The following is a 12,655-nucleotide window of genomic DNA, read 5'->3' on the forward strand; positions in this document are numbered from 1 at the left end:
CCCACAGTTGCTGACATGCGGCTCTGGTTGCTTACTAGTCCCCTTTGCCTTCTGGGGTAGCGCAGAAAATGCCATCACCTTGATAAGATTTGCTCACCGCAACGAACATGCGCAATCGAAAATAAGGTCTCCCAGGGCATTTGTCCACGGGATGTTCCGAAACCAACCCATGCGCGTGTTCAGTTGACGATTAACGCCAAGTCTTATTCCAATCATGGGTCCGGGTTGGATGCTGGAGCGTCTTTACTGTGTCGATTATGCTATCCGCCCTGGTCAAGCACTTCGTCCAAGGTCCAAGCCCACGTGAGAAACTCACCCGACGCGCAGGATAACCTCCGTCGGTCCAGTGCTCCCGAAACATACACATCCAATACCCATTGGCGGTGGCGATGAGGTAAATCCGTACCTGGTAGCGCAGCTAATAGCAGATCGTTGAACAAAGGGCTGACCAGTCTTGGTGCCGCGTCCGAAAGCAAGAAACCACGTTCCGTGGTGATCATGATGAGCTGAACGTCTCCCTACCCGCCGGGATGTCTCATATTGGAAAGCACTGAAGTCTCCAGGTTCGAAATGCAAACAAACCAATGCTTAAAGCTGTGCGCGCAGCGCACAGGCAATTGAGCCCTGAAGAGGCCATCATGCCGAATTTTGGGTTTTCAGGCATGCATTCCAGACACAGCTACTGTAAGCCCAATCAATATCCCATCACAGTGTATGTGTATATGTTGGCGCCAGCCCAGCGTCTCAGCAGCCACTGCAAAAGAACAATTGCCGTGGGCCATGCAACACTTGATGCCTCGATTAGTTGAGCGGTCCAGACTACAAATCACAAGAGAGTAGCATGACTTCACGGAACTGAGAACAAACTTTATGTGGTATCATCCAAAATCAATCAAATCATTGAGAGCATCTCATGCAATTAACTCCTGAACTACCGGTTGACCTTTTCATACGAGCCGTAAAGAAGTTGATCCCATTTTCACAAATCCAGACCGTGATATTACCCTTACTCGCTGCGGAGCTCGGCAATTCTGGCCTTGACATTCTCCTCCTTCTGAGCCTTGGTCAACTTCTTCGACCTGAACTTCTTGGACTCGGCCTTCCACTCGTCCTTGCTCTTCTTGGGGGCATCAGTCTCGTGCTTCTTGAAGGGGTCCTCACGGATAGCGGCGTGAGCCTCGGTGTAGAGGTCCTCAAGGCCCTCAGCCTCAACATCGTCATCGATGTATTGCTGGAACTGGGACTTGTAGCGCTCCTCATCATCATCAGCCAGAGTCTCCATGTACTCGGCGACGTGACCGGCGAAGATGTACTTCTTGAGGGTCTCGGCGTCAAGCTCCTCACCCTCGATATCGTAACCGGGGAAACGGTTCTCGGAGTGGGGAACGAAGATACCACCGTCGGAAGCACCCTTCATGGCAGCGAAGACACGGGCACCAGTGGAGGTACGGGCAAGACCGACATCAAGGAAGGCCTTGAAGGGGCGGCGCTCCTCACCGTCGACATCGGCGGCCTCAGTCAGGGTGTACTCGCCATCGGCCTCCTCGACACCAGTGAAGTGCTCGTCAAGGCCAAGCTTCTTCAAGACACGGCGGGCGAGCAGAAGACCAGTGGCGTAGGCAGCGGCCCAGTTGGTGAGACCATGGTCGATACCGTAGGCACGGAGCTCGTGGGCGTAGGCAGCGGCGAAGACCTTGTCACCGCTGATCTCGGAGGTGACGATCTGGGTGATGATGTCGCGGTTGGTGAAGCGGACGACCAGGCGGTACTTGGGGGCGTTGTACTTGTTCTTGGCCTGGGTGATCAATCGCTTACGTGCGTAGTAGTCGGTCTTGCCGGATCTTCTGCGCTTGTACTTGGTCTGGAAGCGACTGTGAGGCACGAAATGTTAGTTTTCGATTCCCTTCTGGTTGCAGCTCGACGCCCAACTGTTCTGCCGTCTCTCTGGTCTCCAAACAATCACAAATCAGGAATTGTAACTCACCTGTAGTACGCGCTGCTCTTGATAAGCTTGTCGAACCCCTGTTACGATAGACCTCGAGTCAGCAATTTGCGCTTCAGAATTGTCTTTTTTCCTTTGCCTTGATTCCGAAGCATCTTGCATTGACTCTCAAAACTTCAAGCGCAGTATTGTCATTTCTGACACTGCGTTGATCAAAGGCTAACTCACCATTTTGACTGATTTGGCTGATTGATGGTGTTCAGCTTGTTTTTTGTCGTTGGTAGAAGATGAGGATGTTCAAGATCAAGATCTTGGAATTTTCGCTTGTGGGTGGAATTCGTCCTAGTGTGCGAATTGGAGCTGCACCTGCCAAAGCCCTGCCGGAAGATTGGTGGGGTACGATTCCCCAGAGATTTCAGGTGGGCGACGAAATGAGCCTTGCCCGGCGTTGGTCGGTGGTCGGCGGTCGGAGTTTATCACTTGTCTGGCCCCGCCTTCCCTCCCACACACCTGACACATCCGTGCATGCTGTAATCCGTAACTTAGATAGCTGGAGGTGACTTATTACACACATAGTACTCGCTGCACGGACCATTTGTTCCCAGTGACGCCAGATACCGAGGCTCCTGCCGGCTCATTGAACCCGGGCAAGTCGATGTATATACTAGGTTAGGAAATAGACTGTCCTGGTCGGGACTGGTTTCGAATAAACTCACGTTTGCATCTCGTGCCATCGTATTGTCAAACTTTTTACATCATCATCGGATAGCTTACCGAGTCAAATTCACAGTTGGCGCCATGTCAACGAACAACCAGCCCAAGGTCATACTCTTTGACATTGGTGGAGTTGTTGTAAGTGGGCCGACGCCATCCAACTTCCAGACAACTAGACTGGCCCAAATCCCTTCTTTGCATTTTATCATTGCTCGAACCTGATGCGAGCTCATGGCTTACCTATATATACGCTGACACTGGTTAGGTTGTTTCACCATTTCAGGCCATTCTCGATTACGAATTGGGCTTAGGAATTCCGCCAGGATGGGTCAACTATTCTATCTCCAAGACGTCTCCAAATGGTTTCTGGCATAGGTTAGAACGGGGAGAGATACTCATGGACGATGCTTTTTTCCAAGGTTTCGGGAAAGATCTCCATGATCCTACACGATGGGAAGCATTCTACAATACACAGCAAGGCAAGAACCCGAAGTTGCCAAAGGAGGTTCCACCACTACCAACACTGGATGCGAAGTGGCTGTTCAACGAGATGATGACACAATCAGCCACCCCAGACCCTTGGATGTACCCCGCGCTCAAGAAGCTGAAGGAGAGCAACAAGTTCATCGTGGCTGCTGTAAGCAACACGATGATCTTCCCTCCCGGACACCCGCTTCACCAAAGTGATTATTTTAGCGGACCCGTCCGAGGCTTGTTCGACGTCTTTGTGTCTTCAGCACATGTCGGCCTGCGGAAGCCGGATCCGAATATGTACGAGTACACACTGAGCCAAGTGAACGACTTCGCCAGGGAGCGAGTCAAGAGGCAAGATGGGAGTTCGGCAAGCTTGAGCAGCGGCGTGAAGCCGGCAGATGTTGTTTTTCTAGATGATATCGGCGAGAATTTGAAAGCAGCAAAGAAGCTCGGATTCCAGACAATCAAAGTCAACCTTGGTCGGGCATTTGAGGCTGTCGATGAGCTTGAGAAGGTGACTGGGCTTAGATTGGCTGGCAATCATCCCAGGGTAGCTATCAAACCGAGATTTGGCCCTGCAAAAGCCAAGATATAATAAACTTTGCAATGATAATTATACGTCGCATCAGTGCTCTTTCGCGTGAGCCTTGAGATGTCGACGATTCGATATACATGGGTGGAGAACATTTCATCTTGCACTGTCAATGGATTGCGCATATCAAGCAACTCAAGAGTGTCCATCATTGTAGGCAGACCGCATTCTTTTGAGCGAAGAGACACGGGGCTACTACAAGCGTGCGGGCGCGAAATAGTCACTTACAAAAGTACATTATCACTGGGCCATGTTCGGTTGATTTGCATCATTCATAATTCGTTATTTTTCATTTACGGACTCAATAAAATAGGTACATCCATGCTTTGGCGGTGGTCGAAATTTGCCGCAACCGGCGACCCGCTGTTCCCAAAGAGGCGTTCTTGGAAGCGGACGCCCATAGCTGCCATGGCATCTGGTGATATAGTCAAGTCCTTCTTCGTCTGTTTCTTGCTAGCGAACTGCTGGCGTAGCCTGTTCAACACGGCTTCTTTGCCCTTTCTTAATGCGGACTTGCGCAGGTCCGGGTTCTCTGCCAGGACCCTCTGGGCTTCCTCTGCTTCAAGGTCGCGTTGTACTGCACTGATCTCGTTGCAGTACCCGCCGGTAGGGTCATAGACCGTTGCCTGAAGGAGGGTTGGCATGGATGGCTGGGTGTTGAGGATGGGGGCGGAAATCTCCAGCTCTGACTCAAGAATGGGAGTAATCGGTCGGAAATACTCATCCATCGAGTCCGCTTCAGAAGTAGGGGAGTGACTGAAGCCTGGCTCAGGCTCGATTTCTCCAAACAGTCGGTGGGTTGACCCAGAGTGAATACTATCTATCTCACTGCACAATCGTTGGCTGGAAGCAGAGTGCACGCTGTCTATCTCACCAAACAGTCGCTGGCTAGAAGACGAATGCAGCCGTTGACTAGAGGGGGAGTGCAGTCGCTGACTGGATGGGGAGTGAATGCTATCCACCTCGCCGAAGAGTTGCTGGCTGGATGCAGCCGAACGAATGCTGTTCATTTCGCCATATAGCAATGAGCGAGAGCGGTAATGAATAGGTTGAGGAGGCTCAACTGGAGGAGACTGGGGCTCCAAGTAAGACCGCTGGCTGATGGTTTCCTCGGACATCTGGCGGCGGTAACGTGGTCGGCGCTCCGTGTCAGATCGTTGACTGATAGTATCCTCTGACATGTGGCGGCGGTAATGTGGTCGGGACTCCATATCAGAATGTTTACTGATGATGTCTTCGGACATATACCGGTGGTGGCGCGGTCGTGGAGTAGGTGTCTGTGGAGTTTCTGGACGCCGCACATTCTTTTCCTCCTGGTAATCATGATCATGCCTCCTCCTGCGGCGACGCTTGGTAAGACGCCTCGTCTTCTCTTTGCCAGAATATAAGCTAGCTTGACGCGCTGACTCGAGATCTGACGGAAGGTCGTAATCATCGAGATACTCCTGCTTAGGTTCTGCAGGTCCCTCAAAGGGATCTTCTAGATCGATCGAAAGCAACTCTTCTGAGAGAGCCGCCACAGCCGCTGAAGGAGAAGAAACTTCTTCATAAATTGAAGCTGGCGCTGAAAGGATGCTCGTAGTTTCCGCAATTGACCCAACAGTTGAACCAATTGAGTGCCGTGACCAGTGGTCACCACGAGACGTATCGTCCATCAATGGAGACAGGGCCTCGTCCCAGCTGCCGTCGTTGATGAGAACGACGTTCTCAAAGTCGAACTCACGCACGCTGTGCTGGTGGTCTGCGACAAGTTCAGCTACTTGTGGCGCGTTCATTGTCGCATTGCGTATTGATAGAGTCTTCAACTTCCGGAACCTGATAGGCTTCCTGCCAGGTGTCGGAGGAAGCGGCGACATCGGGGAGGTGACCTCATTGAACAACTTTTGTGTATTGCGAGGCGGTGCAAACAGCGGATCTGATGCCAATGATACGGGGCAGGGACCCTTACGACCAAGCCATGCGAACGTGAACTTCTCCAAACACTCAGAGAAGTTTCTGATATAGTCATCGATCACCTTCAGGTGGTCAAGACCAGGAGATGGGCCATAGAAGTCCCAGGACTCCACTGATATGTGCAGTTTGCGAATTTGCTTCCAGCGACGCCCTGCCGAGGGTGTGCAACCAAATCCAGGAACATGGCGTAGATATGCGAAAGCAGAGGGATGTATAGATGATAGGGACAGCTTCATGAGCTTTTTCAGTGGTGCCCTCTCTAGCGAAATGCGAAGACTAATCAAAGCATAATCGACTATGTCGCGTCTGTATCTCTCCTTGGGGGTTTGTCCGGGGGTTTTGATGGTCATGTGCCTCATATTTGGCAAATGCTTCATAGCGTTGATGAACGACGGTACGTTCGAAGCCGCATGAAATAGTGGCGGGTATTGTTGGGTCAGGATATCGCCCAGTTCAGTATTGGCAAACTTTGGCCTTGCCAGGACCGAAGCCATTGAAGTGTGAGGGGTATATAAAAAGCTTATCTCACGCCCTGTCTCGGGGTGAATGAGCGGTGGTAAAAAGGTCGCATCGGAGTGCGGGAAGAAGAAAGTCAAATGTTCAATGTGGTGTCCTATACGTGACAAGGCTTGTACTCTGGATTGTTTTGTGAAGGTGTTGGCCGTGAAGGTCAGGTGGGTTCGTAGGAAGAGGCGCTTCGTAACGAGGTTGCAGCACGCTGAAGATGCGAGTCGTACATTGCAAATGTCCTCGTTGTGAAGTAGTTCGAAGAGTTGCTCTCGAATTGTGTCGTCTTGCCACAGGCAAAAAAATGCCCGTGGTGTGGCTGCCATAGCTCTCTCATGCCGTAGTGGCGTTCAAGTTCCGAAGAAACAATTGCTGTGCAGAGCTGTTGGTCCAGTTTAGAAGGTTAATGTTAAGCTTGTGTGAAGTGAGACCATTCCCACTGAACAAAGTTGAGTTAATGATGAGTCAGAACGGTAATAGTATACGGCGATTTATGATAACATAGAGCCGCACTGCAAACAGCGGGCACTTAGGTGAGTTTATTTGTTGCTCACACGAATCGCTACGCTGGACCTGCAGTAGAGCTTTTCAACGAGAGCAACGAGATCGATACAATTCCATTCATACAAGATGGAAATCAGTCGAAGGAAAAAAGCGGTCAGGCACACATGGTTTCTGGATCCAGTTATACTACTCATGTTTACATCTAGACATGACCCCCCTCCCGCGTTCCTGGAAGACAGTCCCCATACTCTCGCGGATGAGCCGTAAAGCTCATGTTCTCAGAAGGGACTGGTGGGATGGGTTCGATTGGTTAGTTACCCTCGAAGAAGTATAGCTGTATATTGGCAGGTGCAGTAGAATAGTGCAGAGAAGGACGAATTAGGAGCGCGACGGCCGAAATGGAGCGCGATGAACGTGATGGTTGGCCGCTTTCAAGTCAACCTGCATTGCCCTTATGCAAGCAGCTGCAGAAGCTTCGTGGATTTGCATTCTCAGCCAACGGGAAGATGTGAAACGAAACGGGAGGAGACAGAAGAAGCACTAGAATGCGGGGCGCAAAGACCACTAACTAGACTCTAGCCAGGGCCTAGGACTATAGCACCAATGGTAGCTACAGCGCAAAACAGGGCAATGGCTGAGAATGCTTCTTTTATCGCGGCAGGGGCGATCATCGCGTTTGTTTCGTGCCCAACTCGCGTCTGCATACTGGCACAAATAGGCAATGATATAAAAGCATTAAGCGCCCCCGGGAGGTTATGAAAGGTTATTGGGAGTCAGAATATCGTGGCATGACAACCATACTTCGACGTGGCATTCACTCTTGACAGCAGTCCGATGTCTAAAGGCTCAACATGCGCGATGAATCCCGAATGGTCTGGTCTTTGATGGAGCATGGTAACGTAGTCCACTGCCAGATACATGTCGCCTAGGTCAGAGACGCCGGGCATGTTTTGAAAGATCATCCAGGTATACTCGAAGCGAGCCACGCGTGTCAACAACATACAACTGTCCCGTCGACCCTCTTCAAAACAAATCGAATAATCTCGCAGAGTTTTCTTGCAAGACCCTTGCACCTGTAGTCTTCCGTCCAGAACAGGGATAGGTTCATAGTGGATGCAATTGAAAGACGGAATCCAATACTAGCGCCAGTTGGCAGAAGAACAGCAACATAGTAGAGCATCACCACTCTTTTGTCTTGGCAGGCCCAGTAGTTCTCTGCATCGAATCAGTCTGAAGTACTATGTATATAGTACTTGATCATCTCCGATCTCCAACTATACAGGGACCTGCAGAAGGATGTTCCACTTGCTACCATCACACCGTTCCAGGGCGGGCTTCTGCTCGCGAATCACTTCAACGCCAAGCACCGAAAGTCTTCGCAATGCCTGTCGTGTCCTATGGTGGTGCTTTCCATGTCTATTAGCTGTGACTAGATTCCTCGCGGCAGTATATCGCGAAGATCACTTCTATTCTCGCTGATGTCTTCCTCTCCTGAATTGCTGCATAACATATGTTTATGACGAAGTAGATTGTTTCCGATTATCAATCCGGGCTGTTGCCGTAGCGTTACTATTGGGGTCCATGCTGTGAGTATCAACAGTCCGCTTGAGTGGTTCGAGAGCATGTCGCCAAATCAAATTGGTCACACCGTAACAGCGACGGGCTAGATTCTGTGCAGCAGAATGGACTCCCCGATACTATGCCATCCTGTTTTGTGGTTTTGCTGGGATGCTGCAGAAACCCGGTGCGCATCAGCACGGTCAACAAGACTAAAAAGCTCTTTCCCCTCAGACCTGATGGATCGCAGCAAATTATGGGACATTGATATGCGCATAATCTCCGGTAACAGTCCTGTTTGTGTGTCATGAGCACGAGGGCTGTGACACCACCATATAGCAAAAAGTGCTGTCGATGGAACTCCACGGCCGCTGCTCAACTCCTGGGCTTCGATGGCCTCATTCCAATCGTCGTGTAGGAGCCCTAAGCAGTGCTTGAGGGCTGTGTTTGCTGGGTGAAACGACGCCAAGTATTTAGGTCAGAAGCACCGACACACGATATGTGGTTGAGTGGAAGAAACAATCACGAGTTGCAAGAACATGTCCTATGTTTTCTGTTCATTTCATGCTCAGACATTTCAATGTGCAAGTCACTGCCTTACCGTAGTCATTACTCCCACAAACCCGCCCGGCAATGATTAATGTACAATGATGTTCGTCTGGTTAGCTTCCTGGCTGTACATCAGGGTCGAGCCTCTTCTTTTCTCCGAATATTGACAGGGTAGCCCATAAAACAGAGTCATGTCAGATAGCGGGGAGCACCGTGCTATAGTAAAAGGGGTCCCGCTCTCTGCAAAGGCCTCGAACGGGGTGGGTAACGGCGGCACTGGCCTTATAACCCATTTAAGTTGGGCATCGATTATTCTTTTCGCCGAAAGTCAACAGATGTCGGTCAGTTCAGTCGTGCGATATGAGGACGGACAAGACGGGGATCAGGCCGCAACTTTGCGGGTGGGATATTTGGGAGGCAGACTGTGAGCCCCCTCTTCCAGCTGGCAACCGGCCTCACTTCAACGAGCTAACCCAGAACTGCGAGTGGTGCAAACTAGTACAACGCATGAATGATCTCCTTTTTGAACCAATTTAGCACTTTCATGCCTTGGTTTCTTTACGCATATTAGTAAAGTCGACACAATCTGGCAAGCCCATAGTAATCAACATCTGAGAGTCAGAATGAATAAATGAGAGGCGAAGATTCGTCCTTTACGCAAGATGCAAGTGTATCCTTGGCTGTTGGGAAACATGATGACATGTTAGACAAAATTGCGATTTGAAACCTCAGGAGGTGGGACAAGAGTGCTCTACTGCAACAGCCGTGCCCTTACAATCACCGGCGTTTCACCAAATTCGCAGTATTACCCAAGAGCAAAGACGTACGCATCTTGACCAAAGCATTCATGCGCGAGTCGCATTCTCAGCAAATGTACACTACAGGAAATGGCCTTCGCACCATAGATTGCGTCGGCATTTGCATCGCGCAATGCGCAGACAGCCACCTACTTGATGTGGACGCACACCACTATTTCTCATTGGAGCCAGTGTTTCGATCTGAGGATAGAGGTTCATTGCACCAAGTTGCACCAAGCCTCCAACAACGTATTCTGATTGGTAGTCATAGAATTAAATTTTAGGGATGCTGTACGGATCCCCGTCATTTCAATGCGTTCCGCCAAACTAGGCCTGACAACGGTTCGAATTGCACCCAAAAAAAACGTGTTGGAAGCCTGGGATGGATTACCGGACCAGGACCAGGCTGTGATCGACTCATGGCGGGGGCAAGGGTAGGGACACCCGTTTCAGGATCCTTTGCCATACAAGAAGTATGGTAAACCCTTGCGCCCGGGTCGTGATCGATATGGGCTTTCAACTTCATTCTTTTTCTCGACGCCAGGTTGCGGTTGTTTGCTGTGGCGCACTGTCGTTCAAGTCATTCGTTTCTACCACTCTCTTTCTTCTTAATGTCTCTGCTTCACACACAAGATTGTAAGACCTCGAGACCATGGACGGAGTAATTCCCGCCAGAAATGGGAAATCCGCGTTCAGATATACTTGGGATGAAGATGGTGCCGTGAAAAACATCGAACCACTAGAAAAGTACAGACACAACCCGAAAAACATTGAACATTAGTCTTACGTTTCGCAGGGTACGAGCAAGGACCGAGGGTCTTTCGTCGCATAGTCGTCACACACCGAAAGATTCAAGCTCGAGGGTCAACTGGCCATTCCATTACCGCGCAACATCTGAGGTGCCATCGACGGCAGCTACTAGCCACTTCAGCCATTTCCGGAGGGCGACTGCGCAATCGAAATCATGGTTCAAAGAAGCAGGCGACTCGGCCAGCATCCTGAGTAGATCGCTCGTGCCAGACTACGTTGTGCATTATTTACGGGGAGAGACTCCCGAGAGTTTAGCCAGAAAAAAGGAAGAGGCGCAGTGGGGAGAAAGAAATGTCGTACTCACACCTCAGCGCGAACGGCTCATGTCTCAGCAAGCTTTCTTCGAGGATCCATTTGGCTCTCGGGCATATTTGGCTTTGGGGGAATCTGAAAACGAAACTCCACAGCGTGGTGCAAGGAGGCTCCTGAGCGGTTGGCGTGGGGGCGTCGCATTCAACACACTCTCTGCTTTTCTCATACTGCTGGTCGCCGTGGTTTGTCTGGTCGTCATCATCACTGAATCACAAACCTCCAACGGAGCATCAACTTTGTATTCCGGATCCTGCACGACAGCATACAATCTCAATACTGGTCTCCATGTTCTGATCAACGCCTTAAGTATCGTGCTTCTCGTGGGCGGCAACTATGTATTCCAAGTACTTTCAAGCCCAACCAGGGACGAGCTCACGGCAGCGCATGACAAGAAGCAATGGCTCGATATTGGGATACCATCGCTGAGGAACTTACGACACATATCCACAACCCGGACCGCCCTTGCCACTGTCGTCTTATTGGCCACCGTGGCGATTCAAGTAATGTAAGACAAGTTGAACGTTATAAATAGCAAGATAACTGACAGCGTTTTCCAGCTATAATGCGGTAGTATTCACTTCGCAAGCCAGCTCTTCTCCGACCTGCAGCGTCATTATCAGCAGTCCGCTACTGGGTGTGGTGGCCTTCCTAAATTTAGCTGCCTTTGGTAGCATCGCCATATTGTTGAGCAGGTCGAACTTTGAGCCACTTGCTACTCTCGGAGATGCAATCCGTACTTTCTTATCACGCCCAGACCCTACAACAACCGGTACATCTCTCCTTTCGAAACAAGATGTGAGAGATGGCCGTTGGGGTTATGGGGAAGCCAAATACTTCGCGCCAGGCGTACATTTGTGGCTTTTTTCGCCTTCGCTTGCACGTTGGTCACTGATGATCTTCTCCTGGGTAGCACTTGCTGTGCCAACGGCACTTGCTCTTGGTTTAGCCATATATGCTGACCCTGCAAGCATGTCAACACAATTTGGTACTGCCACACCTGACACCAGTTACCTTTTCCCCTCCCCAATCTCGAGGTTGCAAATGGCACTCTTGACCAGCCTGCCGCAATTCCTCCTAGCAATACTATACTTGGTCACCAACTCACACCTGTCTACCTACTATTTATCCCACGAACTTACTCTTTTCGCCCTTGGGCCACGTGGGCTCCGGGTTTCATCCGACCCTGCCGGAGCTCAGACGACATCCTTATATCTCACGCTTCCACGACCAATATCGTGGGTTTTACTCGTCCTCTTCATAGGCATGGGCTTCGTCCTCTCTCAGGCTGTATTTCCAGCCACGGCCACTCTCTCGGCGTCGATTTCCACATCTACGTATGATATGAACCAGGCCATATCTGTCGGTCTTTCAACACAAGCGCTCTTAATACTTCTAGCTCTACTTTTCGCTCTCATGCTCATGGTCGTGGGGTTAGGCTTGCGACAGAGTCCAGCGGCAGCCCTGGTGAACGGACAGGAGAAGGGAAATCCGCTAGCGCTCAAGGGTGGTAGCTGCAGCGCGGCGCTCAGCGCCAAATGTCATACAGCTGCTGGAGAAGTCGAACCCTGGAGGCAGGAACTCACATGGGGAGTTGTTGCTGATGGAATCGGAATGCAACAGGGCCGGTGTGGGTTCAGTGCATTGAGCGTCGGTGCCGTCGATGTTGGTCGTGCTTATGCATAGACGACAGAGCAGGAGTGGCATCACCCAGTAAGGCATGACTGCCGCTCTAAAAGAGGAGGAAAAAGAAAAAAATCGGCTTCGTTTGCCCGCATGGTTTTCATTTTGTTTTCGATGATAGAATCTGTTCACTTATACCCCTCAATGTTATGGCGCGCTGGAGAAAGACGGGCTAGCTTTGTGTGACTCGGGCAGTCATTTAATCGCTGCATACATAATGATGATTATTAGTTTGACATAAATTAGCGCCAATAAATTGAAGCT

At 50.5% G+C, this 12,655-nt stretch overlaps 4 protein-coding genes across 4 annotated transcripts; 2 read left to right on the top strand and 2 right to left on the bottom strand.

Annotated features, from left to right (window-relative positions):
* Positions 1-1,006: 1,006 nt before the first annotated feature.
* On the bottom strand, positions 1,007-2,742 carry BKA67DRAFT_592992 (putative 5S rRNA binding ribosomal protein; the record flags this gene model as incomplete). Its single annotated transcript, XM_046104891.1, has 3 exons — positions 1,007-1,871; positions 1,985-2,022; positions 2,740-2,742. The coding sequence occupies 3 exons, from the start codon at positions 2,740-2,742 to the stop codon at positions 1,007-1,009; spliced, it is 906 nt and encodes a 301-aa protein (XP_045957027.1).
* On the top strand, positions 2,741-3,725 carry BKA67DRAFT_536474 (HAD-like domain-containing protein; the record flags this gene model as incomplete). Its single annotated transcript, XM_046100159.1, has 2 exons — positions 2,741-2,794; positions 2,922-3,725. 2 exons carry the CDS (start codon positions 2,741-2,743, stop codon positions 3,723-3,725), a joined length of 858 nt encoding a protein of 285 aa, XP_045957028.1.
* Positions 3,726-3,880: 155 nt separating this feature from the next.
* Positions 3,881-6,811, bottom strand: BKA67DRAFT_567457 (uncharacterized protein). The gene has a single exon (XM_046102973.1). It carries the CDS (start codon positions 6,506-6,508, stop codon positions 4,016-4,018), a length of 2,493 nt encoding a protein of 830 aa, XP_045957029.1. The 5' UTR covers positions 6,509-6,811; the 3' UTR covers positions 3,881-4,015.
* A 3,430-nt stretch (positions 6,812-10,241) lies between these two features.
* Positions 10,242-12,394, top strand: BKA67DRAFT_536476 (uncharacterized protein; the record flags this gene model as incomplete). The annotated part of the gene is made up of 3 exons (XM_046100160.1): positions 10,242-10,336; positions 10,386-11,216; positions 11,269-12,394. 3 exons carry the CDS (start codon positions 10,242-10,244, stop codon positions 12,392-12,394), a joined length of 2,052 nt encoding a protein of 683 aa, XP_045957030.1.
* Positions 12,395-12,655: the final 261 nt, after the last annotated feature.

The sequence above is a fragment of the Truncatella angustata genome (assembly GCF_020726525.1).
Source record: "Truncatella angustata strain MPI-SDFR-AT-0073 chromosome Unknown BKA67scaffold_5, whole genome shotgun sequence".
Taxonomy (NCBI): domain Eukaryota; kingdom Fungi; phylum Ascomycota; class Sordariomycetes; order Amphisphaeriales; family Sporocadaceae; genus Truncatella; species Truncatella angustata.

Excerpts from the sequence above, each read along its gene's own strand:
- BKA67DRAFT_567457 (XM_046102973.1), bottom strand. The coding sequence starts at position 6,508 with ATGGCAGCCACACCACGGGCATTTTTTTGCCTGTGGCAAGACGACACA.